The sequence below is a fragment of the Hypanus sabinus genome, chromosome 14, assembly GCF_030144855.1.
Source record: "Hypanus sabinus isolate sHypSab1 chromosome 14, sHypSab1.hap1, whole genome shotgun sequence".
NCBI lineage: Eukaryota > Metazoa > Chordata > Chondrichthyes > Myliobatiformes > Dasyatidae > Hypanus > Hypanus sabinus.
In genome coordinates, this window is record NC_082719.1 from 3268654 (window position 1) to 3296236 (window position 27583).

Below are 27583 nucleotides of genomic sequence, written 5' to 3' on the forward strand. Positions count from 1 at the left end.
TGACTTTAATGAAACACTGTGTGGGTGAATAGTTTTAAACTTTTCCAGTTTTCTTTCAACCAGAAAAACTGTGTTACTTCTAATATATTTGGAGAAAAATTCAAAAGAAATTCTTAGTGATTAAATGATTCCTTTCCTTCGTCTAGGAGCTTGATCTAAAAAATTCCAAAACGTTCAGGAACCTGGCTAAACCGATGGGAGCTCAGACTGAAGAGAGATTAGCTCAGTATAAGAAACGGTATAAAGATTGGGAAGATCCAAATGGTAAATTTTACAGAATAGAACTATAATGTACATGCAATATAAATGAAAACATTTTCTGTGTATATGGATACACTTTATCTCTGTGCTCAATATTTTGACAAATGTTCCATATTTAATATTTCAGTAATATTTGAGTAATGTTTTAAATTGAGTAAGCTTTCTTTATTTGGCTAAACAATTTATTATATGTAAAAATACGTGAATTGCATTTCTCAACGCTAGAACGTGATAAGTGATAGCTTAAAGTAAAAACAAAACTAGATATGTTATCTCTTGGCTCCCTTGTTTTCCTTTTGATTAGTTTTATGTTTTGTGGTTACTAAACATAACATTTAGACCATATTGGAGCAAAATTTGGCTCCTCGGCCTATCGAATCTGCTCCACATTTGATCATGGCTGATTTGTTATCCCTCTCAGCCCCATTTTCTTGATTCCTTCTTGTAACCCATGCTTCACGGAACCCTGGCTAACCCCTTCCATTGTGGATGCAGTGATTCAGATTGACAGATTTGCTAAATACCATCTGGCGAGCCTCTCAAAAGCAGAGATGGTGCTGTATGCCTCATGATCAACTCCTCATGCTGTCAGCGATGTCTCAGTTCAGCTCACCAGACCTGGAAAATCTCACAATGAGGTGCTGTCCATTTTACCTGCCACGTAAAATTACAGTGATCATTTTGGTAGCAGTATACTTTCTACCTCAGGACAATGCCAAACAGGCTCTAGATGATCTGAGCAATGTGATCAACATGCGCGAAACAGCACATCCTCGCACCTTCACCATCATTTTGGGGGATTTTAACCCCCAGTTTGAAAAAGTCACTAAATAATTATTATCATCAAATCACTTGTAGTACCAGAGCAAACAACACACTGGACCACCGTTACACTGACATCAAGACTGCCTACTATGCTATACCACGCCCATACTTCGGTAAGTCTGATCACCTGGCTGGACTTCTACTTCCTGAGTATAGTCAGAGATAAGACTGCAGCACCAGTAGGAAGGACCAAGAAGGTATGGACAAGGGAGACACAGGAGCATTTCCAGGACTCCTTTGTATCATTTGATTGGGCTGTATTCAGGGATTCATCTTTGTATCTGGTTGAGTGTGCTGCAGTTGTTACCAACTTCATTAAGACCTGTATGGGTGAATGTGTACCAATGAAAACTTGCTGTGCATTCCCAAACCAAAAGCTGTGGATGAGCCAGGAGGTTCACTATCTACTGAGGGCTGGAATTGTAAGTCTGGTGCCCCAGGTCTGTACAAGAAAACCAATATGACTTGCGGAGGACTATCTTAACAGTAAAGAAACAATTCCAAGTGAGATTGGAGGTGACTTTGAATGCACATCAACTCTGGCAAGGTTTGTAGGACATTACTTCCTACAAAGTGAAACCCAGTAGTATGAATGGCAGCGATACTTCACTACCAGGTGAGCTCAACACCTTTTGTGACAGCTTTGAAAGGGAGAATATAACTACAGCTGTGTAGATCCCTGCTGCATCCAGTGACCCTGTGATCTCTGTCTCAGAGGCTGATGTCAGGCTGTCTTTCAGGAGGGTGAACCCTTGCAAGGTGGAAGGTCCCAATGGAGTACCTTGGAAGGATCTGAAAACCTGTGCCAGCCAACTGGCGGGAGTATTCAAGGACACTTTCAACCTCTCACTGCTACGGATGGAAGTTCCCACCTGCTTCAAAAGGGCAACAATTATACCATTGCCCAAGAGGAGTAGTCTGAGCTGCCGTATTGACTATCATCCAGTAGCACTCACATCCACGGTGATGAAATGCTGCTTTGAGAGGCTCGTCATAGCTAGAATCAACTCCTACTTCAGCAAGAACCTGGATCCACTGCAATTCATGTACAGCAGACGCAATCTCAGTGGCTCTTCACATGGGTTTAGAACGTTCGGACAATACACACACCTATGTCAGCGTGCTGTTCTTTGACTATAGCTCACCATTTAACACCATGATTCCCACAGTCTTGATTAATATGCTATAGAACGTGGGCCTTTGTACCTCCCTCTACAATTGGATCCTCGACTTCCTAACCAGAAGACCACCATCTGTGTGAATTGGTAATAATATCTCCTTATCTGACAATCAACACTGGCACACTTCAGGGATGTGTCCTTAGCCCATTGCTTTACTCTCTCTATACCCATTACTGTGTAGCTAGGTATAGCTCAAATACCATCTATAAATTTGCTGATATATTGGCCATTGTTGGCAGAATCTTAGATGGAGACGAGAGGGTGTACAGGAACGAGATATACCAGCTAGTTGAGTGGTGTTTCTGCAACCACCTTGCACTCAATGTCAATAAAATAAAGAGCTGATTGTGGACTTCAGGAGGGGTGAGACGAGGGAACATGAACCACTCCTCATAAAGGGATTAGAAGTGAAAAGAGTGAACAATTTCAAGTTCCTGGGTGTCAAAATCTCTAAGGAACTAACCTGGTCCCAACATATTAATGCAGCTATAAAGAAGGCTATATTTCATGAGTTTGAGGAGATTTGGTTTGCCACCAAAAATACTTGAAAACCTCTACAGAAGTAGAGAGCATTCTGACAGGCTGCATCAGTGCCTGGTATAGAGGGGCTACTGCACAGGATCATACAGAAGCTACAGAAAGTTGTAAAAATTAAACAGCTCCATCCTGGGTACTGTTGGGAAGAAGGTACAGAAACCTGAGGGCACAAACTCAGTGATCAGGAACAGCAGCTTCTCTTCAGCCATCCAATTCCTAAATGGATATTGAACTCATGAACTCCACCTCACTTTTTTCTTTATATTCTGTTTTTGGCCTATAATTTCCTTTCCTTTGCCTTCCTCCCTTCTTGAAGAGTGGTCTGCCATTTGCAATTTTCCAGTCCTCCAGAGCCATTCCAGAATCTGGTGAATCGTGAAAGAACATTACAAATGTTTCCACAATCACTTCAGCCACATCTTTCAGAACCCAGTGGTGTAACCTATTTGGTCCAGGTGACTTACCTACCTCCAGACCTTTGATCTTCCCAGGCACCTCCTCAGTTATTATTCATTATCCCTTTAACTTTAGTTAATCGTTAACTTAGCTATTCATTTACTCCTTTAACTTCATTGATTCAGAGATGAAATTAGGTAAAGGTGGATGTAATTGGAGAAATGTGGAATTGAAACACCTTACCTATACAAGTGTTTTGTTAATTTGAATTTGATGGAATGTGCTATGTTTTTTTCATACAGCTTTTGCTGATAATGTTGAATTTGATTGTGTGTGATCTATGTTCTCTTTCTAGGTGAAACACCAGCATATCATTATGGTACACACTATTCTTCTGCTATGATTGTAGCTTCTTATCTAGTAAGAATGGAGCCATTCACTCAAATTTTTCTCCGACTTCAGGTAATTAATGTGCAGTTGAATAAGATATTAATTAAATAGTGGTAGAAATAAACTGTTTGGTCATTTGTGATTGCTGCACCATTCCTTAGGAACATAAGAAAGTAAGCCCAAGGATGATTACCTAGGTCTCTCAAGTTTTCCCTGCAGTCCAATATGATCATGGCTGATCTGCCCCATACTTCATCTCCTCTTCTATAATAATTCACTTTACCTGGCAATTCCCTGATGTTTCAAAATTGTGTTTACTTCCTCATTAACTACTCCACTGGTCAAACCTCTACAACTCTCGGGTAGAGAATTCTAGAGATTCATCGCCATCTGTGAAGCAAAGTTCCTACGTACTCCATTTCAAATGACTTCCTTAAGGATCTTAAAAGTTTCAATAAGATCATCTTTCATTCTAAATTCCGAAGAAGGTGGCTCAAATTTTGTTGGTTCTATAAAATTTTAAGATTATGACTAATCTCAGTGCCACTTTCCTGCTGTAACCAATGTCCCTAAATTTTCAAAGCATCACAAAAAGTCCACCAATCTTTGTCTTAAATATATTCAAAGCTTGAACATTTGCTATTTTCTTTTAATGTATTGTTGCATAGTTTCATATTGAGGATATTTCTTCTTATCCTAGTTCTCAATGACTGTTCCATTATCTTCAGATTGTTTCTTGCTTTTTCTTCCCAGACATGATCCATTATCCCTACATCTCTGTGTTATGCCTCTTAATAATTTGGTATTAGTGAGAGCAACCCACGTTCTTGTAATATTTTGTATTCTGTTTAATGTTGCCTTATTAGACAAATCCACACACCAGGATAAGTCTGGCAAACCGTCAATGCACTCTCCCTCTTGCATAAGGGAGGGTTAACCTTAACCTGTATGCCATCTTCTATTGTTATTACATCAACATCATATGTAATTGTCATAGAACACTACAGCACAGAAACAGGTCCTTTGGCCTTATCTAGTCCATGCCAAGCCATTAATCTGCCTAGTCCCATCACAGACCACCCAGACCACAGCCCTGCATACTCCTCCCATATGTATATCTACTGAAGTCAACCCTACATCCACCGCAAGCGCTGGCAGCTTGTTCCCCACTCTCACCACTCTCTGAGTAAAGAAGTTCCCCCTCATGTTCCCCTTAAACACTTCACCTTTTACTCTTAACCCATGACCTTTGGTTGTACTCACCCAACTTCAGTGGAAAAAGCCTGTTGCATTTACCTAATCTATACCCCTCATAATGTTGTTTACCTCTATCAAATTTTCCCTTAATTGTTTACTTTCTAGGGAATAAAGTCCTAACCTATTCAACCTTTCCCATTAATTTAGGTCCTCAACTCCTGACAATGTTCTTGTAAATTTTCTCTGCATTCCTTCAATCTTATTTACATTTTTCCTCTGGGTAGGTGAGCAAAACTGAACATAATACTCGAAATTCAGCCTCACCAACGTCTTATACAACTTCAACATAACATCCCAACTTCTGTACTCAATATATTGATTCATGAAGGCCAAATGTACTAAAAGCTTTCTTTATAACCCTACCTACCTGTGATAACACTTTCAAGGAATTATTGATCTGTATTGCCAAATCCCTCTGTACTATTGCATTCCTCAGTGCTCTACCGCTCATTGTGTAGGAATTACCCTGGCTGGTCCTGCCAAAGTGCATTAGACAGTACATTGAAAGATCACTGCAGAAGCTAACGGGGTTGTCCTTCACCTTGTCTGCTGGAGTAACCTCATGCCTTCTTTCAGCTCTCCTGTCCTCCTGTTCTCCAAAGGTGTTCTCTTGTATTCCTTAAGTACCTCATTTATTCTTAGCTGCTTGTACCTGCTATGCACCTCCTTTTTCATAACTATGTCTTCAATATCTCAAAAACCAAGGTTCCCTAAATCTGTGATCTTTGCCTTTTATTCTGACAGAAACATAAAAACTCTATACTCTCAAAATCTCATTTTTGAAGATCTCCCACTTACCAAGTCCACCTTTGCCAGAAGACAACTTATCCCAATCCACACTTGCCAGATCCTTTGATACCATTACAACTGGCCTTTCTCTAATGTAGAACCTCAGCCCAAGGATCAGGCCTAACCTTTACCAATATTACCTTGAAACTAATGGCATTATGATGACTAAATTCAGTGTTCCTCTACATAAACTTCTTTCACCTGTCCTGTCTCATCCCTAACAGGGGATCTTCTATTGCACTCTCTCTAGATGGGACTTCCATATACTGATTAAGGAAACTTTCCTCAACACTTTTGACGAACTCTTTCCCATTTAGTCCTTTTACAGTATGAGAGTCCCAGTCAATATGTTGAAAGTTAAAATCACCTATTATCACAACATTGTGTTATTTGCTAGTTGCGATCTCTGTACAAACTTGCTCCTCTAAATCCCAATTGGGTGGTCTAAAATATAATCCCATTAACATGGCCAAACCTGTCCTATTCCTCAGTTCTGCCCATAAAGCTCATTAGACAAGTTTTCCCAACAGACCTGATTGAGCACTGCTGTGACATTTTCCCTGACCAGTAATGTCACCCCTTCTTCTTTAATCCCTCCTGCTCTATCATGTCTAAAACAACAAAACCCTAGAACATTGAGCTGCTAGTCCTGCCTCTCCTGCAATCAAGTCTTCTGCCTTCTCACATCCCAGAAAAGGAGTGTTCCACTAGCCTGCCTGGCATCCCGTCTGCTCTAAATGTGCAATATGAAAGAAAGAATAAGTAACAAAAAAATCTACCTGTGACCTACACCTCTCCTCACCGAAGCCTCAATGAGCCACAGCCTAAACTTCCCACTCTTGGTGTCATAATTTCACATGCAACAGTCCTTTCATTCAAGTATATGCAGTTCAGAATATTAGTCCCACCATGTTCAACCTTTTGATTCCTAACTTTGTATGTAGTCTTTACAACACGTTTCTCCACAACCACTCCACTATCTTTTCTGGCCCTCTGGTTCCCATTCCCCTGCAAGTAGCCCTATGATCCAAAAATCTGAGGCCCTCCCTCCGTCCATACCATCTCCTTAGGCACATGTTAAATCACAATACATGAACTTCCTATTTCTGACCTCATTAGCGTGTGAAATGGGTAGCACTCCTGAAATCACAACCCTGGTGGTCCTGTCCTTGGCAGCTAACTCCCTAAACTCACTTTGCAGGACCTCGTCACTCCACCTACCCATGTCATTGGCATTGACGTGGACCATGAAGTCTGGCTGCTCACCCTTCCACTTAAGAATGCAGTGGACTTAATGCGAAATGTCCCTGACCCAGGCATCCGGGAGACAACATACCATACCATCTGTGAATCTTTCTTGTCCATGGCATCTCCTTTCTGTTCTCCTAATCAACGAATCCCCTATCACTTCATCACCTCTTCTCCCTCTTCTGTTCTGACCCACAGAGCTGGCTGCTGTGGCTTTCCTCTACTAGGTCAGCCCCCCCCCCCCCCCCCCCCGCACAACAGTGTCCAAAGTGATATACCTGTTCTTGAGGGGAATGGCCACGGTGGGTACTCTGCACTTTGGGTGTAAATACCTCTCTGTATGCCCTGTCTATCAACCCCTCAGCTTCCTGAATGATCCGGATTTCATCCAGCTCCATCTCCAACTCCTTAACAAGGTCAGAAGTTGCAGCTGGATGCACTTCTTGCAGGTTTAGTCCTCAAGGACACTGGAGGTCTTCACATCCCAGAAAAGGAGCATTCCACTATCCTGCCAGACATCCCGTCTGTTCCAAATGTGCAATAAGAAAGAATAAGTAAGAAAAAAAAATCTACCTGTGACCTACACCTCAATGAGCCAAAGCCTAGACTTCCCACTCTTAACACTGACCCACTCCTACATTTAATCACTCCCACAGTGGCCACTCCACTTAAACCTAAATTCTTTTCATTGGCCTTGCCAAGTGCTTAATTATGTCTCCTTGAGAACTGTGGGAGTCAGCTGGAGACGTTCATGGAGTGAGTACCGTTTTGGATTCGCTCCATAACCTTTACTTTTTTTAACCTTTGATCACCCTTATTCAGCTTATTTTTACCTATACCGAAAGTTTCTTTATTCTTTTTTTTTTTGGACTTACTGCCAAGAGTTTGTTGTGAACTTTTGAAGATATGCAAACAGAAATGTCTCTCAGGTCTAAGGGACGGGATCCCGGACGTAATCTGAACGGTAACGGAAAAAAGCAGGCTCCGACACAACAAACACAATTAACTTTTGAATTGTTTATGGAGGTTTTGGATAAAAAATTTGCTGAACTACAACAATTTTTTAAAGAAGATATAAAGGCTTTTCAAGAGTACATGGTTAAGACGGATTTAGTAATTAAACAGCAACAAGCTCTTATTGCGTCTCTGCAAGAAGAAGCTCGGAAGCGAGATTTGACTATTGGAAAACTGCAACAGGATTTAATTTCGACCATTAAGCTGATGGAAGCCCTTAAAGCCAAGAGTGACGATTTTGAGAATCGGTCCAGAAGACAGAACTTACGTATACTTGGTCTTCCAGACGGCATAGAAAAAGATGACCCTTCGAAATATTTTGCTCAACTTTTAAAAGAAGCGTTTCCAACGATTTTCCCGAATAACCCCCCTTTATTGGATCGGGCACATAGAATTCGGCGTCGATCACCGAGTGTTACAGACAAACCTTCGGTGGTAATTGTCTGGTTCCATTATGTACATGACAAAGAACAAGTTATAAGAGCAGCTCGTCGGGTAGGAATGATTAAAATCAAAGATTTTTGCTTCCGCCTGATCGAAGATTTTAGTTCAGATCTTTTAAAAAGAAGGCTTCTTTTTAAACCGTTGATGGCTGAATGTTATGAGAAAAATCTGAAACCTGCGCTTCTATACCCTGCGAAGCTTCGAATTTCTCCGTCGAATGCTCCACGACAAGTTTTCCTTTCAACTTCAGAAGCGAGAAAATATCTGGAGGAGAACTTCCCTACTGCTACAGACACCAGTCTTTAATAAATGAATGATTCTGATCGTGTAAGATGGTTCTCGATCTCTTAAACCAGAATTAAAATCTGATTATTTGTGTAGGTTCATCCTACACTTTATACTCAAGTTAAAGTGTGTTTGCGTCATGTTAATTGTTTTGCCTTATACACTTTAATCATTTAACTACATACTTGTCTATTAACTTTGTTCCTTCGAAGGTATATTTTTAATTCTTTGAAGGTAAATTTTTCCTTGATTAAGATGGTGGTTTTTTGGAAAAGATTTTTGGTTTTGCTTAAGATGGCATTATGTTTATATTTTTCGCGTTTCTTCCGTACAATGCATCGCTTATCTTAGCTTAAATATTTTTTGTTTTGTCTGGGCCAGAGCCCGAGTTATAATTGTTTTTTAGTGATTATATTTTTATTCTTTTTACAACTAACTATACTTAGAAATATGGTTTTTATTATAGCGATTTTATTTTTAAAGTTGGGGTGATTCTTTTATATATATCCTTTTTATATGGAGTGTTCTTCAGCTGACATGGGGGTAGGATTAGTCTTACTTTTTCTCTTTTTAAGTCATATTTTGGCTTTTTCTCTTTTTCTCGGGGGGTGGGGGGATGGTCTGTTTTCTAGTTCTATTTTTTTTGTACCAGTTTGTGTTAGTTTTTTTATTCGGGCTGTTTTTGAACTTCAAATATGTCTGTGTTGTCGTCACTTCCGGGTTTTCTCACTACTTTTGTTCCTCTTCCGGGTGCATGAGTTTATAAGTTGGTTAACCCTTTCTATACCAAAGGGTTGATTATAGAATTATGGCTCAGACCATTAATTTTGTGTCTTGGAATACTAATGGTTTAAATCTTCCAATTAAACGAAAGAAGATTTTCAAAGTATTCCAAAGACTTAATGCTCATATCATTTTTGTACAAGAAACTCACGTGAGGAGGGAGGACAAATTTCGTTTTTTTAGATTTTGACGGGGTCAATAGTATCACGCAAATTCGAATGCTAGAGTAAAAGGAGTTTCAATTTTTATTGACTCCTCTATTTCATTTGTTCAACATAATATTTTTTCGGATCCGAATGGCAGATTTTTGTTAATTATGGGTTTACTTTGTAATAAAAAGGTTGCTTTGGTTAATGTTTATGCTCCAAATGTGGATTGTCCTGACTTTTTTAAGTCTTTATTTACTTCTTTACCCAATCTAAACGAATATAAGTTAATAATGGGTGGTGACTTTAATTGTTGTTTAAATCCTCTGATGGATAAATCTTTATTTATTCAGACTTTACCTAATAAGTTGGCCACTTGTATTAACTCTTTTTTGACTGACAATGGAGTTTTTGATATTTGGAGATTCCGGTATCCTAATGACAAAGAGTTTTCTTTTTTCTCACATGTTTATCACTCTTATTCAAGAATTGATTATTTTTTTGTAGACTCTTGTTTTATTCCATTGGTAATCGGTTGTAACTATGATATTATAGCTATCTCTGATCATGCTCCGTTATTACTTTCTATGAAATTTACGGATACAACTTCTAATGCTAGACAATGGCGATTTGACTCTACCTTGTTGCAAGACTCTGACTTTATAAAATTTATGGAGGAGCAGATCGACTTCTTCTTCTCAACTAATTCTACAGATGATATTTCCTGCGGAACACTTTGGGACACTTTTAAAGCTTATATACGTGGACAGATTATTTCTTATTCTGTTGGTTTGAGGAAACGTATCAAGATGGAAACTCTTTTATTGGTTGATAAAATTAAAGAGATTGATAAGAAATATTCGATTGCTCCTAGTAAGGAGCTTTACAAACAAAGGGTTGAACTTCAAATGGAACATAGTTTATTACTTACATCCTCGATTGAAAATCAATTAATGAAAACTAAATCTGATTTTTATATACATAGTGATAAATCTGGTAAACTGTTAGCTAGTCAATTGAAGAATGCTCTGGTTAAACGTCAAATCACTAAGATTGGTCAGCAGAATGGGAACTGACAGTTAATCATGATGAGATAAATAAGGCATTTCAAGATTTCTATACCTCCCTGTATCAATCTGAATTTCCTCAAGATTATAATACTATGTCTGATTTTCTTGGAAAATTAAATTTTCCAAGGTTATCATCTGATGATCTTTTGATATTGGATACTCCTATTACGGATGTAGAAATTAAGGGGGCTATTTCCTCAATGAATTCTGGGAAAGCACCGGGTCCAGATGGTTATACAGTTGAATTTTTTAAATTTTTTTCCGCTACTCTTTCCCCTTGGTTAGGTAAGGTTTTTGAGGAGGCCATTAGATTAGGGAATTTGCCACAATCTTTTTATAGAGCTTCCATTTCTCTAATATTGAAGAAAGATAAAGACCCTACTAATTGTGCTTCTTATAGACCTATATCTTTATTGAATGTAGACTCCAAGATTTTTTCTAAGTTACTGGCATCTAGATTGGAGAAGGTATTACCCAAAATTATTTCAGATGATCAAACTGGCTTTATTAAAAATCGTTATTCTTTTTTTAACATTAGGAGATTGTTGAATATTGTTTATACTCCCTCACATGATACTTCAGAATGCGTGATTTCATTAGATGTGGAGAAAGCATTTGACAGAGTTGAATGGCCTTACTTATTTAATGTGTTGGAGAAGTTTAATTTTAGTCCGATATTTATATCATGGATTAAATTGATTTATCATACTCCAGTAGCCTCAGTGGTTACCAATAATCAAAGATCTCCCTTTTTTCGCCTATTTCGGGGCACTAGACAGGGATGTCCTTTTCGTCTATTTAACTATTACTATTTAACATTGCCTTAGAACCTTTGGCAATTGCCATCAGACAATCACAGGATATTTTGGGTATTAATCGTGGGACAGATATTCATAAGTTATCTTCGTATGCAGATGATTTATTACTATTCATTTCTAACCTGGAGAAATCCATTCCAGCAGTTTTATCATTATTGGCTCAATTTAGTGAGTTTTCTGGGTATAAGTTAAATCTTAATAAAAGTGAATTGTTTCCATTGAATAAACGGGTCCCACTTTATGGAAATTTACCTTTTAAATTAGTTAATGACTCTTTTACTTATTTAGGGATCAAAATCACAAAAAACCATAAAGATTTATTTAGATTTAATTTTTTACCCTTAATTGATCAGATTAAAGGTTTGTTTACTAAGTGGTCACCTTTGTCTCTATCCCTAATAGGTAGGATTAATGCTATTAAGATGGTTATTTTACCTAAGTTTTTATATATTTTTCAAGCGATACCAATTTTTATCCCGAAATCTTTTTTTACTAATGTTGACTCTAAAATTTCTTCATATATATGGCAGTATAAAAATCCCAGGTTAGGTAAAACATATTTACAGAAGACAAAAAAGGAAGGCGGGTTAGCATTACCTAATTTCAGATTTTACTATTGGGCAGTTAATATTAGATATTTGTTATGTTGGTTGAAAGATGGGGGTGGATCTTTTGGCCCTTGTTGGGTGAGTTTAGAAACTAAATCGGTATCAGCTTATGCTTTGGGTTCTATTTTAGGGACTTCTCTCCCTTTTGCTCTTTCTAAATTGCCGAAACGAATTGACAACCCGATAGTTAAACATACATTGCGTATATGGTTTCAATTTCGGAGATTTTTTGGGTTGACTCAATTCGTTTTAAATAGCCCTATTGTATCTAATTGTTTTTTTCACCCTTCCATTATAGATCAAGCTTATTCAGCTTGGAAAACTAAGGGATTACTAAGATTTTCTGATTTATTTTTAGATAATTGTTTCATGTCTTTTGAACAATTATCCAACAAATATAACTTGCCGAGATTTCATTTTTTTAGATATTTACAGATTAGACATTTTTTAAGTTCTGTACTCTCTACGTTTCCAAATTTTGTGCCTTCAGATATTTTGGAGAGTTTATTTGAATTAGACCCTTTTCAAAAAGGGCTTATTTCAAAACTTTATAATATAATTATGAAGATACGTTCAGAGCCTCTTTATAAAACTAAACAGGATTGGGAAAGAGAGCTTAGTTTTAGTATTTCTAGTGAGAATTGGGATAGAATTCTTCAATTAGTTAATACATCATCGTTATGTGCCAAACATTCACTAATACAATTTAAGGTCGTACATAGGGCCCATATGTCCAAGGATAAATTAGCTCATTTTTACTCTCATATAAGTCCTATTTGTGATAGATGTCATTCTGAAATTGCATCTTTAGCTCACATGTTTTGGTCGTGTTCATTTTTGGAGAAATATTGGAAAGATATTTTTGATATTATTTCTGCGGTTTTGAATATTGATTTACAACCTCATCCTATTACCACAATTTTTGGTTTACCAATGTTAGATTCACTGCATTTATCTTCTTCAGCCCATCGATTGATTGCATTTCTAACTCTGATGGCTAGAAGATCTATATTGTTGAATTGGAAAGAAATTGATCCTCCCACTGTATTTAATTGGTTCTCTCAAACTATGTTATGTTTAAATTTAGAAAAAATTAGAAGTGGTACTTTTGAGACTTCTATTAAATTTGAAAAGTTATGGAGACCATTTATTCAACATTTTCATATGATGTAATATGACCCTGTGCCAAGTTCATTTGATTTCCCAGCTTTCAGCTTATGTATTTTGAGAGGACCGGAAGTGACGGCATTGATGAATACTTATTTTTGTGAGATATTATAAACAGCCTGTTTTTTTTTCCTTCTCTTTTGTTTTTTTTTCTTTTATATTACTTATTAGTTATAGTTATTAGATTAGATTAGCTAGTTCTGCATTACATAAATTTTTTTGTTTGTTTTTTTTTCTTTCTTTTTTCTGTTTTTTTTATATTATACATTATGAAATATTTAGATTTACTATGTCCATACATATATCTTATGGCTTATGTCTTGGTAAACTCATTTATATTGTAACTATTATGTATGTTTTTTTTCATATGTAATGGAATGTGTATGTTGGTAATTTCTTTATCAATATATCATCTGTATTCTGTCCATATTACTAATATTAATAAAAAGATTTAGAAAAAAAAAGAGAGAAAACTGTGGCACACCAAAGGTGCCAACTGCCCCTGCTCACTTCTTTAAAACTCCCTCTCCTTCTATGCAATCCAATGTCTCCTAGGGAACTGTAATGTGCAGAAAGTGCTGACTGCTTCGCCCTGCTTACTTTTAAGCTCTCCCTCCCTCTATGCAATCCAATGTTTCCTCAGGAACTATGGCAAGCAAAATGTGCCAGCTGCCCCACTTGCTTCTTTTCAACTCTTTCCCTGTGCATATTCCAATATCATCTCAGGAGCTGTGCCAACAAAATGTTGCCGCCAAAATTGCCAAAATTCCAAAGTTGTGGAAGCAATTGTTATATATTTATTTTGATGTCATCTTTAGGTGAATGCATCTGATTTAAAAAAAAATCAAGGAGAACAACTTTAGAATTCCTGGATTTTTCCCATGTTATTTAATTGTGTCTTCTTTCCTCAGGGTGGTCATTTTGATCTAGCTGATCGAATGTTTCATAGTGTACGAGAGGCCTGGTACTCGGCATCCAAACATAATATGGCAGATGTGAAAGAACTCATTCCAGAATTCTTTTACCTTCCAGAGTTTCTTCTGAATTCCAACAACTTTGATCTTGGTATGGCTGTCAAACAGTGCATAAAGACTTGAGAAACGAATCATTAATTGTATGCTCTTTTAGATGTCTATCTGAGTAGAATTTCTCATAAGCTCTGCAAAATTAATTAATACACTACTTACGAATAATTTTAACACACAATAATGAACTAAGATGGCTTACTGAATGAGCAGTTTTGGAAGTTGTGACTGTTGAAATTTAGAAGGACATTGTACTTAAGCACAGCAAGGAACTAATAACCAGATAACCATAATTTTTCTGTAGTTTGAGTTTGTATTCACAGGAAGAAAGGATCATAATCTAGCAGGAAGGCTAACTGATATCAGTTATAATTATCATATAGACTTGTGCAGCACTGGAATAGGACCTTGATTCTTTTAGTTATAGAAACATACATATTTTGAAGACAACAATATGATTAGAAAACAACATTCATTGAAGAGACTGCAGGGCAACATCTGTTCATGGACAAATTTGTGAGGTTAGTTAGTATCACTGATTTTTTCACAAGATTTTCAACACTCACTTCACCTGATGTTGCTTGTGATGGGTGCATTTGAGGGCATGTTTGGGCTCCTGTGCAAGCATGTTCCATCACAAATCTTCATAATGCATTATCAGGTTGAAGATGTCAAATATTAGCTGTATTTCACTTCCACCACCATAGTCCTGAAGAAATATATTCCACAATCTGATATTTCCAGTGAGATGAGGGTTTTGATGGAGGTTATAGACTTTGTTTCCATCCATATTAGAGTTTGAATTATTACATGTATCCCAGATTTTGTAAGCTCCTTATAGAGCACTACCTCATGGAGCCTTTGAAATGCTTCTGTTTATTTTGTATAAGCGTACAGAATTAGTGTAAGATAATGTTTGCAAATAAAAGATCCCTTTAACTATGCATATTATCATTTTCCACATCTAGGTTATAAGCAAAATGGTACAAAATTAGGAAATGTGTTATTACCACCCTGGGCAAAAGGAGACCCAAGAGAATTCATCAGAGTTCACCGTCAGGTAATTTATCATTGTTCTAATTTTAGTGTCTAGGGTATGTACAACTTATCACTAAAATTCCAAACGAGAAAATTTGCAGATGCTGGAAATGTACGCAACACATTTAAAATGCTGGAGGAACTCAGGAGGTCAGTCAGCATCTATGGATAAGAGTACAGTTGATGTTTTGGGCTGAGACCCTTCATCGGGACTGGAGGAAAGATGGTGAGGAATCAGAGTTAGAAGGGGGTGGGAGGAAGAAACACAAGGTGAAACTGGGTGGGGGTGAAATAAAGAGCAGGGAAGTTGATTTATGAAAGAGATACATGGTTGGAGGGAGAGGACGGGAGGTCATGGAAGAAAGAAAAAGGGGAGGAGCCCCTGAGGGAGGGGATGGTCAGGTAAGGAGATGAGGTGAGAAAGGGAATGGGAAATGGAGGGAGGGAGAGCATTACCGGAAGCTCGAGAAATTGATGTCATACCATCAGGTTGGAGGCAACCCAGACAGAATATAAGGTGTTGCTGCTCCAACCTGGGTGTGGCCTCATCACGTCAGCAGAGGAACCCATGGGCTGACATGTCAGAATGGCTTTGCCAAGTCCCTACGCTCTATCTGCCAGGCAAAGCAGGATCTGCCACTAGCCACCCATTCCAACTGCACACTGAGCATCTCACCTCAACTGCTGATGAAAGATCTGTAAGATAATTGCCAAGCTCAGCGAACACCGCAACATCAAATGCCTCAACCCGAGCTACCAATATTCACTGCCCGTGTAAAATTGTGCCCCTTGATTTACTTGCTGTTTTTATTATTAATTAAATTTAAAGTTCTTTCAAAGACAGACAGTGATATTTTGAATATGCTTCCTTTAGCTGACTTAGTTAGATTTTACACTGTAATTTCAATATATGCTTTTGCTTCAGGCACTGGAATGTGATTATGTCAGTTCACATCTGCATGAGTGGATTGATTTGATCTTTGGATATAAACAACAAGGTGTACCTGCAATAGAAGCAGTTAATGTCTTCCATCACCTATTTTATGAAGGACAGGTTGACATATATAATATTAATGATCCACTGAAAGAAACTGCAACTATTGGGTTCATCAATAATTTTGGACAGATTCCCAAACAGGTAGGCACTACATACAGTCTGTTTTTATTTTGTGTTACATGTGTACTGAATAAGTGTGTACAATGTAGTGGATTTTTACATTTTAATTGAGAGTATATGAGCTTTCTTTCTTCCTCTGTATATTCTGTCTTAATGAGATGTCTTGAGACTCTATTCTGTTTTAAAGAGATCTTCTTTGAACTTCTCTGGTGTTAATCTCAAACAAGATAATTATTATTGATCCTCCCCTTTTGGTTGAAATTTTGTGTCTGGAAATCACCATATTAGCATATTGGAGATTGGGAGTTGAGTGTAGGCAGAAAACTGTCATCAGCGCATCGCGGTGTTCCTTCATAATTTTCAAAATACTGAACACTGACTCTCATCCGTACTTTTGGTTATGATCAGGCCCACCCATTCCACTTTTCAGCCTCTATGAAATTGCTGGAATTCTGCTGCTTGTATCTTAAATCGATATGATGGCTCATCTTTGTGCTTAAATTAAATTCCTGTCTTCTCGCGTTAATTTTTAGATTTCTCATTCTTGTGTTGAAATCTCCTTTAGGATTTGTCTTTCCACTTATCTGTAACTTTTATAACCCTCCAAGAGCTCAACTTTCCTCCACTCAAAGTAAACCCAACAGCAGAGACAAAAGTGTCTGCAAATGTTGGAATTTGGGGCAATAACGAATCTGCTGGAGGAACAGCTGTGATACTCAGGCAGGGTTTCAACCTGAAATGTTGAAAGTTTCTTTCCTCCCATAGATGCTTCGCCTCAGAATAATCCCTAACATCCTTAAAAAGATCATCAGAATAGATTAGACGTAAGAGAGGTTAACTTTGCAACACACTCATTTGAAGAACAGATTTTGCATTCCATTGAAACTAGTTAGTTATTTTTTACTTTTTAAAATATAGGTGTTGCAGTAAAAATCCTGTTGGTTTATTAGCTTATTGATTCCTATTTTAATAAAGTAAAGCAATATTCAGTGTATTGTATTTAAGGCTGATAACTTTAATATATTAAGTTCCATTTTTTCATTATCTGAATACATCATTAGAATCTTCCCAAGTTGTCAACATGGTAGTTACCTCTGCAAGTTATCCTTGTTCATGACATTATCTAACATTTGATACTACAAGTTATATAGAGGAGGTAATGTAAAACGAAGTTCATTGAAATTAATTTTTTGTTATGTCTAATCATCCTTTCTTTTTATTCCTTGCAGTTATTTAAAAAGCCTCATCCACCAAAGCGAACACGTAGCCGGATTAATGGAGACAGTTTAGTTGCACCAACCTCCCTAAGCTGTGCCATGGATAAGGTCTTTTTTCATCATTTGGATAATCTTAAACCATCTTTGACACCTGTTAAAGGTACCAGTCATTACCACTAAGTCAAACTTAGTGAGAATTTTTAGTTAAGTCAGTAAAATATTTCTGTTTGAAAGAATTTCTAGCTTAAATTATTTGAAAATGACCACTGATAAAACGTAATTCATGTTTCCCTTAATTACACATTTTAATATAAGTGAAGATCTAGTCAATGCTGTGTTTCCCTTACAATGTTTTGCTTATTATTTAAATAACTTTTAATCAAAAATATTTCATGTCCAGTATAATCCTAACAAATGTTTTGTTAATTCTGATTGTTTGGCCGTTGTACTGGTGTCATATTTTTCATTATTCTGCAATAACTAAATAAGATTATGCATGATAAAATCTTGATTTAAAGCAAACTAAATCCTGATACTCATAGGGATTTCAATGTCAGCATGTGGAGACTTTTTACCAATTGGTCTATGGTCAGAAACTGTTAATCAACCCTCATCCCGCTTCTTGCTAGAATCAAAAAGAACTGCAATGGAATGGGATCCATTAAGTCAAATAAGACTGCTCTTAAATATTACTTATGATAGTGAAACTGTAATGACAAAAAAAAACAGGAAATCTTTCCTTTGGTATAAAGTACATTTTAAAAGTGTAAAAGTATAAAATACATTTTTAATTGTTTTTCACTTTGTATTAATTCCTACACTGGTCTACATAAATGTTCATGGCTGACATTATTTAAACAGATTCTTTTTTTTCTCTCTCTGTAGAACTCAAGGAACCAGTGGGACAGATAATTTTCACAGACAAAGGTGTTCTAGCAGTAGAACAAAACAAAGTCCTGATTCCTCCATTTTGGAACAAAACATTTGCTTGGGGATATGCAGATCTTAGCTGCAGAGTTGCAAATTATGAATCCGATAAGGTATGTGACAAGAGCTTTATTAAATATGGCATCTCACCACAGAAGTGGCATTCAGAGTAAAAGAAAAACAGGTTGGCATCTAAAGCCTTCCATATTAGCCCATTATTATTTTCTAAGATCTTGGATCAGGCAGTATCTGTGGAAAGAGAAACAGTTAACACTTCAGCCTGAGAACACTAATTCTGAGTGTTCTGTTACTCATTCCACAGATGCCAGCTGATTTGATGAGAATTTTCAACATTTTCTGGCTTTATTTCAGTTTCCAGCAAGCACAGTTTTCTTTTGTCTTTCATTCTAAAGCTTAATTTCCTCATTGCTATTTCTTAAATATCAAAATTGACTGTGGGAGTAATTCAAGAATTCCTTGATTTTATTTTCATCCTATCCGGCACATGATTTTTGACATTTTATCTCAAAATACATTGTGCTTTAAAGTATGTTTCTTATAGCAAATATCATCTTTGAGCATGGTCACTATAACTATAAAGCAGAAGTGTAAAATAGTGTTAATATTACTTACTGACCGCTAAAGTATCAGACTGTGTGAAGGAAAATGTTGGCTTTTAAGAGTCTCCATCAAGCCATACATATTCAAACATGTTGATATCTCACAATAAGATGTCTGTCCATGAAAACAGAAATTTAAAATACCTATGTGCTGATGTTAGAAGGTTAAAAGGATGTCCTGGTTGCACATTTTATTACTGCCAGAGTGATGAAGGAAAGATCACTAAGTTCCATGATTGCATTTTCATCCTGCTTATCTTGTATGTTCTAATATTGATATAAAATTGACAACAGTCTTGTTTTTTTCCTCAGTTGATTATTCCCTTGAGCATTAGGAATGAGGCATGTATCTGTGTTTATCCCATTTTCTCAAATTTTTACCCACATCCTTTCCCTTCCTAGAACCACAGAAGCTTTTCTCTTGCCCTCACCTTCAAGGCCACTGGTTGACATTTATCAAGCCATATTCTTCCATTACTTGCCCCCTCCAGCAAGACGCCATCATCGTGTAAATGTTTTTTTCTTTCTTTTCAGTTCTTTGAAGGAACTGATCCCTCTGTCATTCTCAAGTTGACCTGAAACCTCCTAAAACCCATGCATCAAAAATCTTATATACATAAGCCAAAGGCAACATTTGCCCTTCTTTACACTTCAGTTCCACAAATTAGGCCCCAAAACACGCACAATTGAAACATCAATTCATGTCTTTATATATTCTGACCCAGGTGGATTGTTTTTGGTGGGCGACAAAGGCTGTCACCTGTTTTTGTATTTAATGATAACTAAAGTTGGAGATTTAATATGTAAATAATTAGATTAATTTACTTCAGATTTCTTTTCATGTTTAAAATAATGGGGTGGTTTTCATCTTTTGTGCAATTTCTTTTTCATAGGCGCTGATAGTATATGAAGGCTTAAGTGAATGGGGACAGATTCTCTGTGCAATTTGTCCAAATCCCAAGTTGGTTGTCACTGGAGGAACAAGTACTGCAATCTGTGTTTGGGAAATGGGTACCTCCAAGGAAAAAGCTAAGACTCTGACTCTTAAACAGGTGTGTTTGAACTTAAAAACAAAAGTAAAAGAATCTGTCGGTTAGTGAAAGATGAAACAAACTTATATTATGTATGAAGAATTAATTTAACCCCTCTTCCAAAAGGCAGATTTCTAACAATACAGCTGTTTCTAAGTATTGCACATGGGAATGTTAAATTTTGGGATGGGTTTTGACCCAAAACTTATAACTCAAAAGTGACACTACAGAGATGCTTCAGCTCCCTTTGTTTGGGGAGATTCTAAGTATATGTCTTATTTCAAACCTTAGGTGGAGTATTGCAGAGCAAGATTTCCTTCCCAGTGAAGTCTCAGTGGTATCCACTATCACTTCGTCATCGTTCTATGTTATTTTATCAATGTGCACTCTGTATTACCGTTCCTCAGTGTAAACTGAAGGAAGCTCAGTCTTTCAGAGGTTTTAAGAATCCAGCAGGCAGTGAATATTGTGGTGACACAGGAGATGGAGAATTCTGTATGCAGAGTTCCATGAAACATCTCTAAACAGCAATATATTTTTTTAAAAACTCAAATGAAGTTCTGATTGGTAACTATTCGTAGCCTAACCATTTAGACTTTATATGATTTTAAAATTATGGTTATTTCATTTCTCTGTGATTTTAATTATTTAAGTTTAGGTACTTTTCTGAAAGACATGTTAAAGGTATTTCCAGCTTTTCAGTCACCACTGGCATTGCACTGAGAAGCCAAAGCCATCTTGTCTTCAGAACAGGAAATAATAGAGACCAGAGCATAATTGCATCAGTCTTTCAGAAATAATTCAGCCCTTGTGTTGTCATTTATTTGTAATTTCAGCATGTCATCATCAGACTGTAGCAAAGAAACAGTTGTTCAGAGCATTGCATTTCTTACAGCATAAGCTGAGATCATTTGAGGGCTAAGGTACAAAACTATTGCCACAGCTGTGGAGGAATTGTGAACATGGGAAATATTATTATTGTCTGAAACTTGTGTAAGAAATTTCATTTAATGCATGAAATTCTTATAGAATGAATTGACCTCAAGAAATCAAAAAAAAAACAATGAAAATCTAAATGTAAATAGGTCACAGAATGCGTCAGGATAGACATCTGTAATTTGCTACTTGTTTAGGTCATATTTTTTCATTAATAAACTCTTCTCGAGCTTCCATCTGAGTACGGGTATCAATTTTGTAAAGGAGATTTACAAATTTTGTAAAGGACCCAGGGGGTTACATTGTGAGGTGCTCGTCCGGGATTGATTTCTGTGGAAGCTGTGTGATCACCCTCTTTAAATTGTGTCTGCGGCGAAGAGCTGGTGTGCCTTTGTGGATGTGCGATTGCTGGTTATCACTGCGTGTGTGTTGGGTGGGGTGGCTGCTGTTGGTAGCCTGGAGGTCGTTGTTCGAGTTCCGACTAGTGCTGACAAAATGGTGGTGGGACCATGGGCTTGGAGAGTACTGCTTGGAGAGTGAGGACTGACAGGTTGGGATGTTTCAGCAGTGGTGAGCTCCGCCCGATTGTTGGAATAATGTCCAGCCCTAAAGGGGCGGAGCTGTGGGCGGAGCGGACCCCTCAGTTGTTGGGTGAGTGGCAGTGCATGGCTGAGGAAAAGCGACAGGGGCTGGTTGAAAGTTTGAGTAGGCAGGCTGGTGACTTTGTTAGAACTGTCGGGCGCAATTACCTCGAAGTGACCGCTGCCAGTTCTGGGAACGTGTGGGAAAATGCGTGTGGTTTGACTGGAAGTCAAATGCTGCAGCTGGGGGGCTTATCATATCTGTGGCAGGAGATTGGTGGAAAGTTTTTAGGGTATCCCTTTTGCCTAGGGGGGCAGATAAATTGCTTGTGGTGCCAAGGGGATCAGTTATTCCGTTGATTCGAGAGGTGTCGGGAAACTTAGAGGAGGCCCAGTGGGGGAACGGCTTGGGGTCTCTGGGGGAGCACGTTCCCAGCAATGTACCAAGGAACTCCCAAAAGGAACAGACTCTATTCCTGAAGGCTTAGAGGGGCCACGCGCACAGGTGTTGTTACGGATGGATGGAAGTCAAGTTAAAGCCATCCTCGGCACCGGGGCGTCAGTTAAGTTGCTGTACAGTTTGTTTTATAACCATTATTGGAAGCATTTATCCTTGACGACATTGAGGGCACTGGAGATTTGGGGTACCAGTGCCATTGATTATCCAGACGACGGTGTTGATCAGTGAAAATGGAGTTCTTGGAGGCAAAAGTGGAGGTGACTGAGGTTCATGAATCGTTAATGCTGATGTGTCCGGACACTGTTGAGATGGGCAGCGTTTCTGTTCTAGAGAGAACCAATATCCTGCTGGTGCACTTGGGGGCTTGCCCGGAGGAGGCGGGTGAGCGCTGTTTGGAGGCATTATCGATGCACCCAGAGTTTCGAGCTGCTTGTGCGGACGTGTGTAGCAGCATTGGGCCGATACCGAATTCAAACAAGAGCCAGAGGTGGTACGGCCTGGGGGAAGTATCTGAGGGTGAGACCCTCTTAGTGGACGCTGCGAAATACCACGAGGGAGGGGAGTTGACTGCTGAAGACACCTCGGAGAGAGAGAGGTTGCAGTAACTGGCCCCTGAAACCATGGAAGACATAGGCAGCGTGTGTGTGGATTATATTGCGCTGAAGAGGCGCACTGTCAGTGACCAGAATATGGCCCTGAGGGCCGAAGAGGCGATGGCCTATCTGAGTGGTGCGATGTGGTTTAAGGTGCTGGATCTGAGTAGTGGATGTTGCCAGATCCCGATGAGTGGGGCCGACAAGGAGAAGACGGCTGTTATAAATTCCCTAGGAGTCTTCGGGTCTGAAAAGATGCCACAGGGCATATCTGGAGCCCTTGCAACCTTCCTGCGGGGCAGGTGGAAGACCAAAGGGGATGTGGAGGCGTTTGGAGTTTTGGTGTATGTGGATGATCTCTTGGTATTTGGATTTGCCTCAGGAGAATATGAAGTGAGGTCGTTGCAGGAGTGGCTGAGAATTACAGAGTTAAAGTGTTTTCTGGACACATGCCAGGGCTGGCGAAGGTCGCAGCTCGTGAGTGACTGTCTCTACAGAATCAAGTTTGAAATGAAGACGGAGAGACTGGAGAAAGTGATCTGGAACCACTCGGAAGACTTACAAGTTGGAGAGAATGAAGAAAGTTGTCTGAGGGCAATAGCAAACTGAGAACCTGGAGAGGGAAGTTTGCGGAGGTGAAGAAATTACAGACAAATCTCAGAAGAGGGAAGCGGAAGCTTGAAGGGAACGTGAAGATGACCATCGACAGTCCAAATGAAGTGCAAAACCTGAAAGTTGATCTGGAAGAAGTCATGAGGAAGAAAAAGCTGGAGAGAAGTGCAGTGAATACTGAACAGGAGGCTGAAGAGTCTGCAGGAGCAGTGCAGGCCACGTGTTTCAGTTTGGAGAAGATCAAACAGCAGCTACCGATCGCAGAAATGAGGAAGAATACAGATTCGATGGATGATGTGCTGGATGTGTGGTACATGCTGCCTTTTGCTGACTTTCCCTCAATTGAGGAAGAGACCTTTGGCCCTTCTCCCATTGAGTCAGGTGTAGCGGGGAGGGTTAGCTGTGTGCAGTGTGGGGCATGAGTGAGAGGTTGAGAGAGGAGTTGGTAGTGGGCCCAAGGTATCCCCAGTTGTGTCCGAGCCTGAAGCGTTTAGGTGAGGGGGTACGGAGGTCTCAGAAGGGTTAGGGAACTCCCAGCTAGTTGGCCTAAGTAGCGCCTGAGGACAGGGCGTACGGTTTACTGTGTGGGGAGGAGATGTCACTGTTTGTGCTTGGGTTACAGTGTGTTGGCAGGAAAGGTGGCGAGTTATTTAATAGTCATGAGGACATGACTTTTATTTGGTGGGGGGAGAGTGTAAAGGGGGTTTCTTCTTTTTTCTTTGTTACTGTGTATGTAATCAAAAGGGCTTCTTTGTTTTGTTAACTAGCAGGAATGCTAATTTACTGATAACGAGAATTGTATTCCTTTGTAAACCGAATGGGGATTAATGTTCTTCTGAGTCTGTAAGCTTTTGTTGGCGGGCTTTTGGGCAGATCGGCGCGAGGGGGTTGAGAGGACGCAATGCTGTAAGCTGGGCGAGGAACGGACCCCAAGTGGGGGTCCGAGGCCAGGAGGTACTCCAAGGAGGGAGGATGAAGCTAGATGTGCTTGGTTGACCACTCGGAGGGTCCTGAGCTGCGAGTCGAGGAGTTCGGAGGGGATCGAATGGTGGCCAGAAGACTTCAGTAATTGAGCTCCAACGGTTGTGCACGAAGTGGTTTGGACTTTGATAAGTTTGGCGCCTTTTCTTTATTTTTTCTCTTCATATATACTGTATCATTATTAATCACTTAGTTATAGTAACCTTTATAAATTGTACTCATTTAATCGTTTATGGTGTGCTGTCTGTTTTTGGGCGAGGCGGGGACATCACACAGCATCCACACCAGCGGATTGCCCCGTTTGGCAGGGCCGAAGGCTGCTCCCCCTAGACGAGAACGAGCTGAGCGAGCCTGAGGTGACCCAGGGGGTTGCAATTTTAACTCTGCTACCTTCATCAGGGATGATACCTAGGCATTTCTATTCTGGTGGTATTTATACCCCCATCATCCATCCCTCCTGATTAGTCAGTCTTCATCCAATCAGGTTTCTCCTGTCCCACCTTGTTTACAATCAAATTCCAGTTCTTTCTTAGAGCGAAACCTTCATCTTTGTTAATATTCTTTTTCTCTAGTTTTATTTCAATGGCTTTCTTGGCTAGGTGGTCCGAAAAGCCATTAGCGCAGCTCAGCAGTTTTGTGCCATCAAAGTCAATCCTATGGCCATTACGAATGCAGTGTTCTGCTACCACTGATTTCTCTAGGTATCCAAAGCAGATACACTTCCTGTGCTCCTTGGTACATATTTCCACCATACATCTTGTCTGGCTGATGTACACTGCTGCACATTTACAGAGAATCCTGTAAGTGCCAGCCATCCTGAATCTCAGGTCTCTTTGACCTGCATAAGCTGTGAGCTTCCTTACGGGTTTCCGGATGGTATTAATCTGGTATTTCTTCAGGGTCCAGGCAATTCTTCCAGAAACTGTGGAAATATGAGGAAGACAGACAAGTTCCTACGCGTTGTTGGGTTTCCTGGTTTTTCCATCGGCCCTTTTAGATTGACTTCCTTCATCTTTTAACCATTCTGTAGGGATGTCATCCATATTCGTCTTGTTTCCTCACAAACACTCTCTGGGTCCAAAATAGTTTTTGCATGGTTAATCAAAGTAGAAAGAACTGGTCTATGATGGGAGTTGTGATGGTGGGTGTTACTGTTTAGGTATAAAACAGAGAGAGTGGGTTTCTGGTAGACGTCATGTCTGAGGCTACCATCTGGTTTCTGTCATATTAGCATGTCTATGAGCAGGAGGAAATGATTCTTCCCCATCTCCATCGTAAATTGAATGTTTGAATGTATGCTGTTCAGATGGTCTTGGAGCTGTTGATGTCGATATCTGTACCCGGCTGGAAGCCCAAGAAGAGCTTATTCATTATATATGCCGGGAAAGCACTAGATTCTAGTTCACATATTTTCCGATTATTATAGTTCCATTTTGCTTTATATAGTTCCATCAGAAAATACTTTTAAAACTATAGAGGAAATTGTCTATACAGTTTTGCTGTACATATTCTTTGTAGTAATGGTGTCATGGTGTTTTATTCTTAGAAGGGTGTTTGCATTTTCTGTTGTCTGTGAACATAAGAATTTATTGTGAGGAAAATAGTCAATAAAAATATAATGCTGATTTTATATATTTAATATGACAAAAGGTGGAGTTTATTTTTCATGTATTACTATTAGAATTTACGGTGGGAAAATATGACAAAAATAAAACAAAAAGTATGACATTAGAAATAATGGGGCTCCCAATTATATAATTCCTAATATATTATGAACAGTTAATTTCTGCATCTTCCACTACCTATTTTAAAAAGTAAATGGGTTTAGTTGTAAGTGGAAGCATTTCAAACAGTCTGAACTAGTTGACTAGACTTTATAATAATTTGTAAATAGGCTTCAAATATACTGAGTTTTTACAGAACTTTCTGGAATTTTTTATTTATATTTAGACCATCTACAATATTTCATATTGTAAGCCTTGATTAACTCAGTTAAATAGCTTCAAGTTCTAATAATATGTAAAATATTTTATTTTACTGTAGGCACTCCATGGGCACACTGATGCAGTCACTTGTTTAACTGCTTCATCAGCCTATCACATAATAGTGAGTGGATCACGAGATCGAACATGTATTATTTGGGATTTGAATAAACTATCTTTTGTCACCCAGCTGCGAGGTCACAGGGCACCGGTGTCTGCTTTGTGTATTAATGAATTAACGGTAAGCATTGGAATGTTTTTTAAATGCTGTAAACAATGCTAGGTACTCAGCAGCTTAAAATTAAATTTTAGGTTGCTGTTTCTGTTCCCCAATATGTTACAAAATAGATATATTAAATATTAGCAATGAAAAAGGCAAGCTGAATCAATAAAAACACATTTAAAGTGTATGAGGAACTGTATTTTGTATTCAATGTATTTGCTGCTATGGCTGTGATCAGCATGAATTGTTAAAGGATTTTCTGAATACTCTGAGACTTAGTTACTTTTACGTAAAGTTCTAATCATTCATTCTCAAGATATGATATTACTGGGAAGGTCAGTGTTTATTGATTATCCCTGAATATTCTGGAGTAGGTGAATTAATAAAAGGATTACCATTGTATGTTTGGTGATCTGCTATGAAAGTAAAACAGTTGTAATTTGTTTTTTCACTTTTAGTTAAGATTCTGATTTTACTTAATTTTAAACAGGGAGACATTGTTTCTTGTGCTGGTACTTATATTCAAGTATGGAACATCAATGGAAATCCAGTGGTGAATGTGAATACGTTTACAGGACGCAGCCAACAAATTTGGTGTTGTTGTGTATCCGAGATGAATGAGTGGGACACACAGAACGTAATAGTCACAGGACATTCAGATGGTGTGGTCAGGGTATGTATTCTGATGTGTTTCAAAACAAGAGCTTTTACTTCCCTCTGAGTTTGAGGCAACCTGGATATCTTTTTTGTCTGTCTACTATAGTCAGGACTTGGGTAGTCTGGCGTTTGGAATTACCTTTCTCCCACATTTGCAAAGGCAGCTTATTGTTGCTGTACCCATGTGTATGTGCATTTGTGTTTTTCCTTTTTTCCTCTGTACCTCTCTGCCAGCTTTCAAAGCTTTCATTGCATTTTCATCCTTTGCTACAGTTCCTTTAATTCTTTTTCTTCCCCCACCTTCCTTCTAGGAAAAGCATAGCCAGCCTGCAAACTTAGCCAAAGATGTTTTTGACTCTACTTA

General features: G+C 38.6%; 2 protein-coding genes across 2 annotated transcripts in view; both read left to right on the forward strand.

Annotated features, from left to right (window-relative positions):
• Window positions 1-27583, forward strand: part of wdfy3 (WD repeat and FYVE domain containing 3) — a 354111-nt gene that overhangs the window by 308809 nt on the left and 17719 nt on the right. The window contains exons 50-59 of the mRNA XM_059988693.1: window positions 147-264; window positions 3556-3662; window positions 14131-14284; window positions 15213-15304; window positions 16208-16420; window positions 17629-17776; window positions 18502-18656; window positions 20057-20215; window positions 26401-26580; window positions 27053-27235. Of these exons, the coding sequence (XP_059844676.1) occupies window positions 147-264; window positions 3556-3662; window positions 14131-14284; window positions 15213-15304; window positions 16208-16420; window positions 17629-17776; window positions 18502-18656; window positions 20057-20215; window positions 26401-26580; window positions 27053-27235 (1509 nt within the window). The remainder of the gene's footprint in view (window positions 1-146; window positions 265-3555; window positions 3663-14130; window positions 14285-15212; window positions 15305-16207; window positions 16421-17628; window positions 17777-18501; window positions 18657-20056; window positions 20216-26400; window positions 26581-27052; window positions 27236-27583) is intronic.
• Window positions 10170-27583, forward strand: part of LOC132404527 (retrovirus-related Pol polyprotein from transposon 17.6) — a 218274-nt gene continuing 200860 nt past the window's right edge. Inside the window, exon 1 of the mRNA XM_059988701.1 lies at window positions 10170-11093. The gene's annotated coding sequence lies outside the window, so the exon portion shown is untranslated. The remainder of the gene's footprint in view (window positions 11094-27583) is intronic.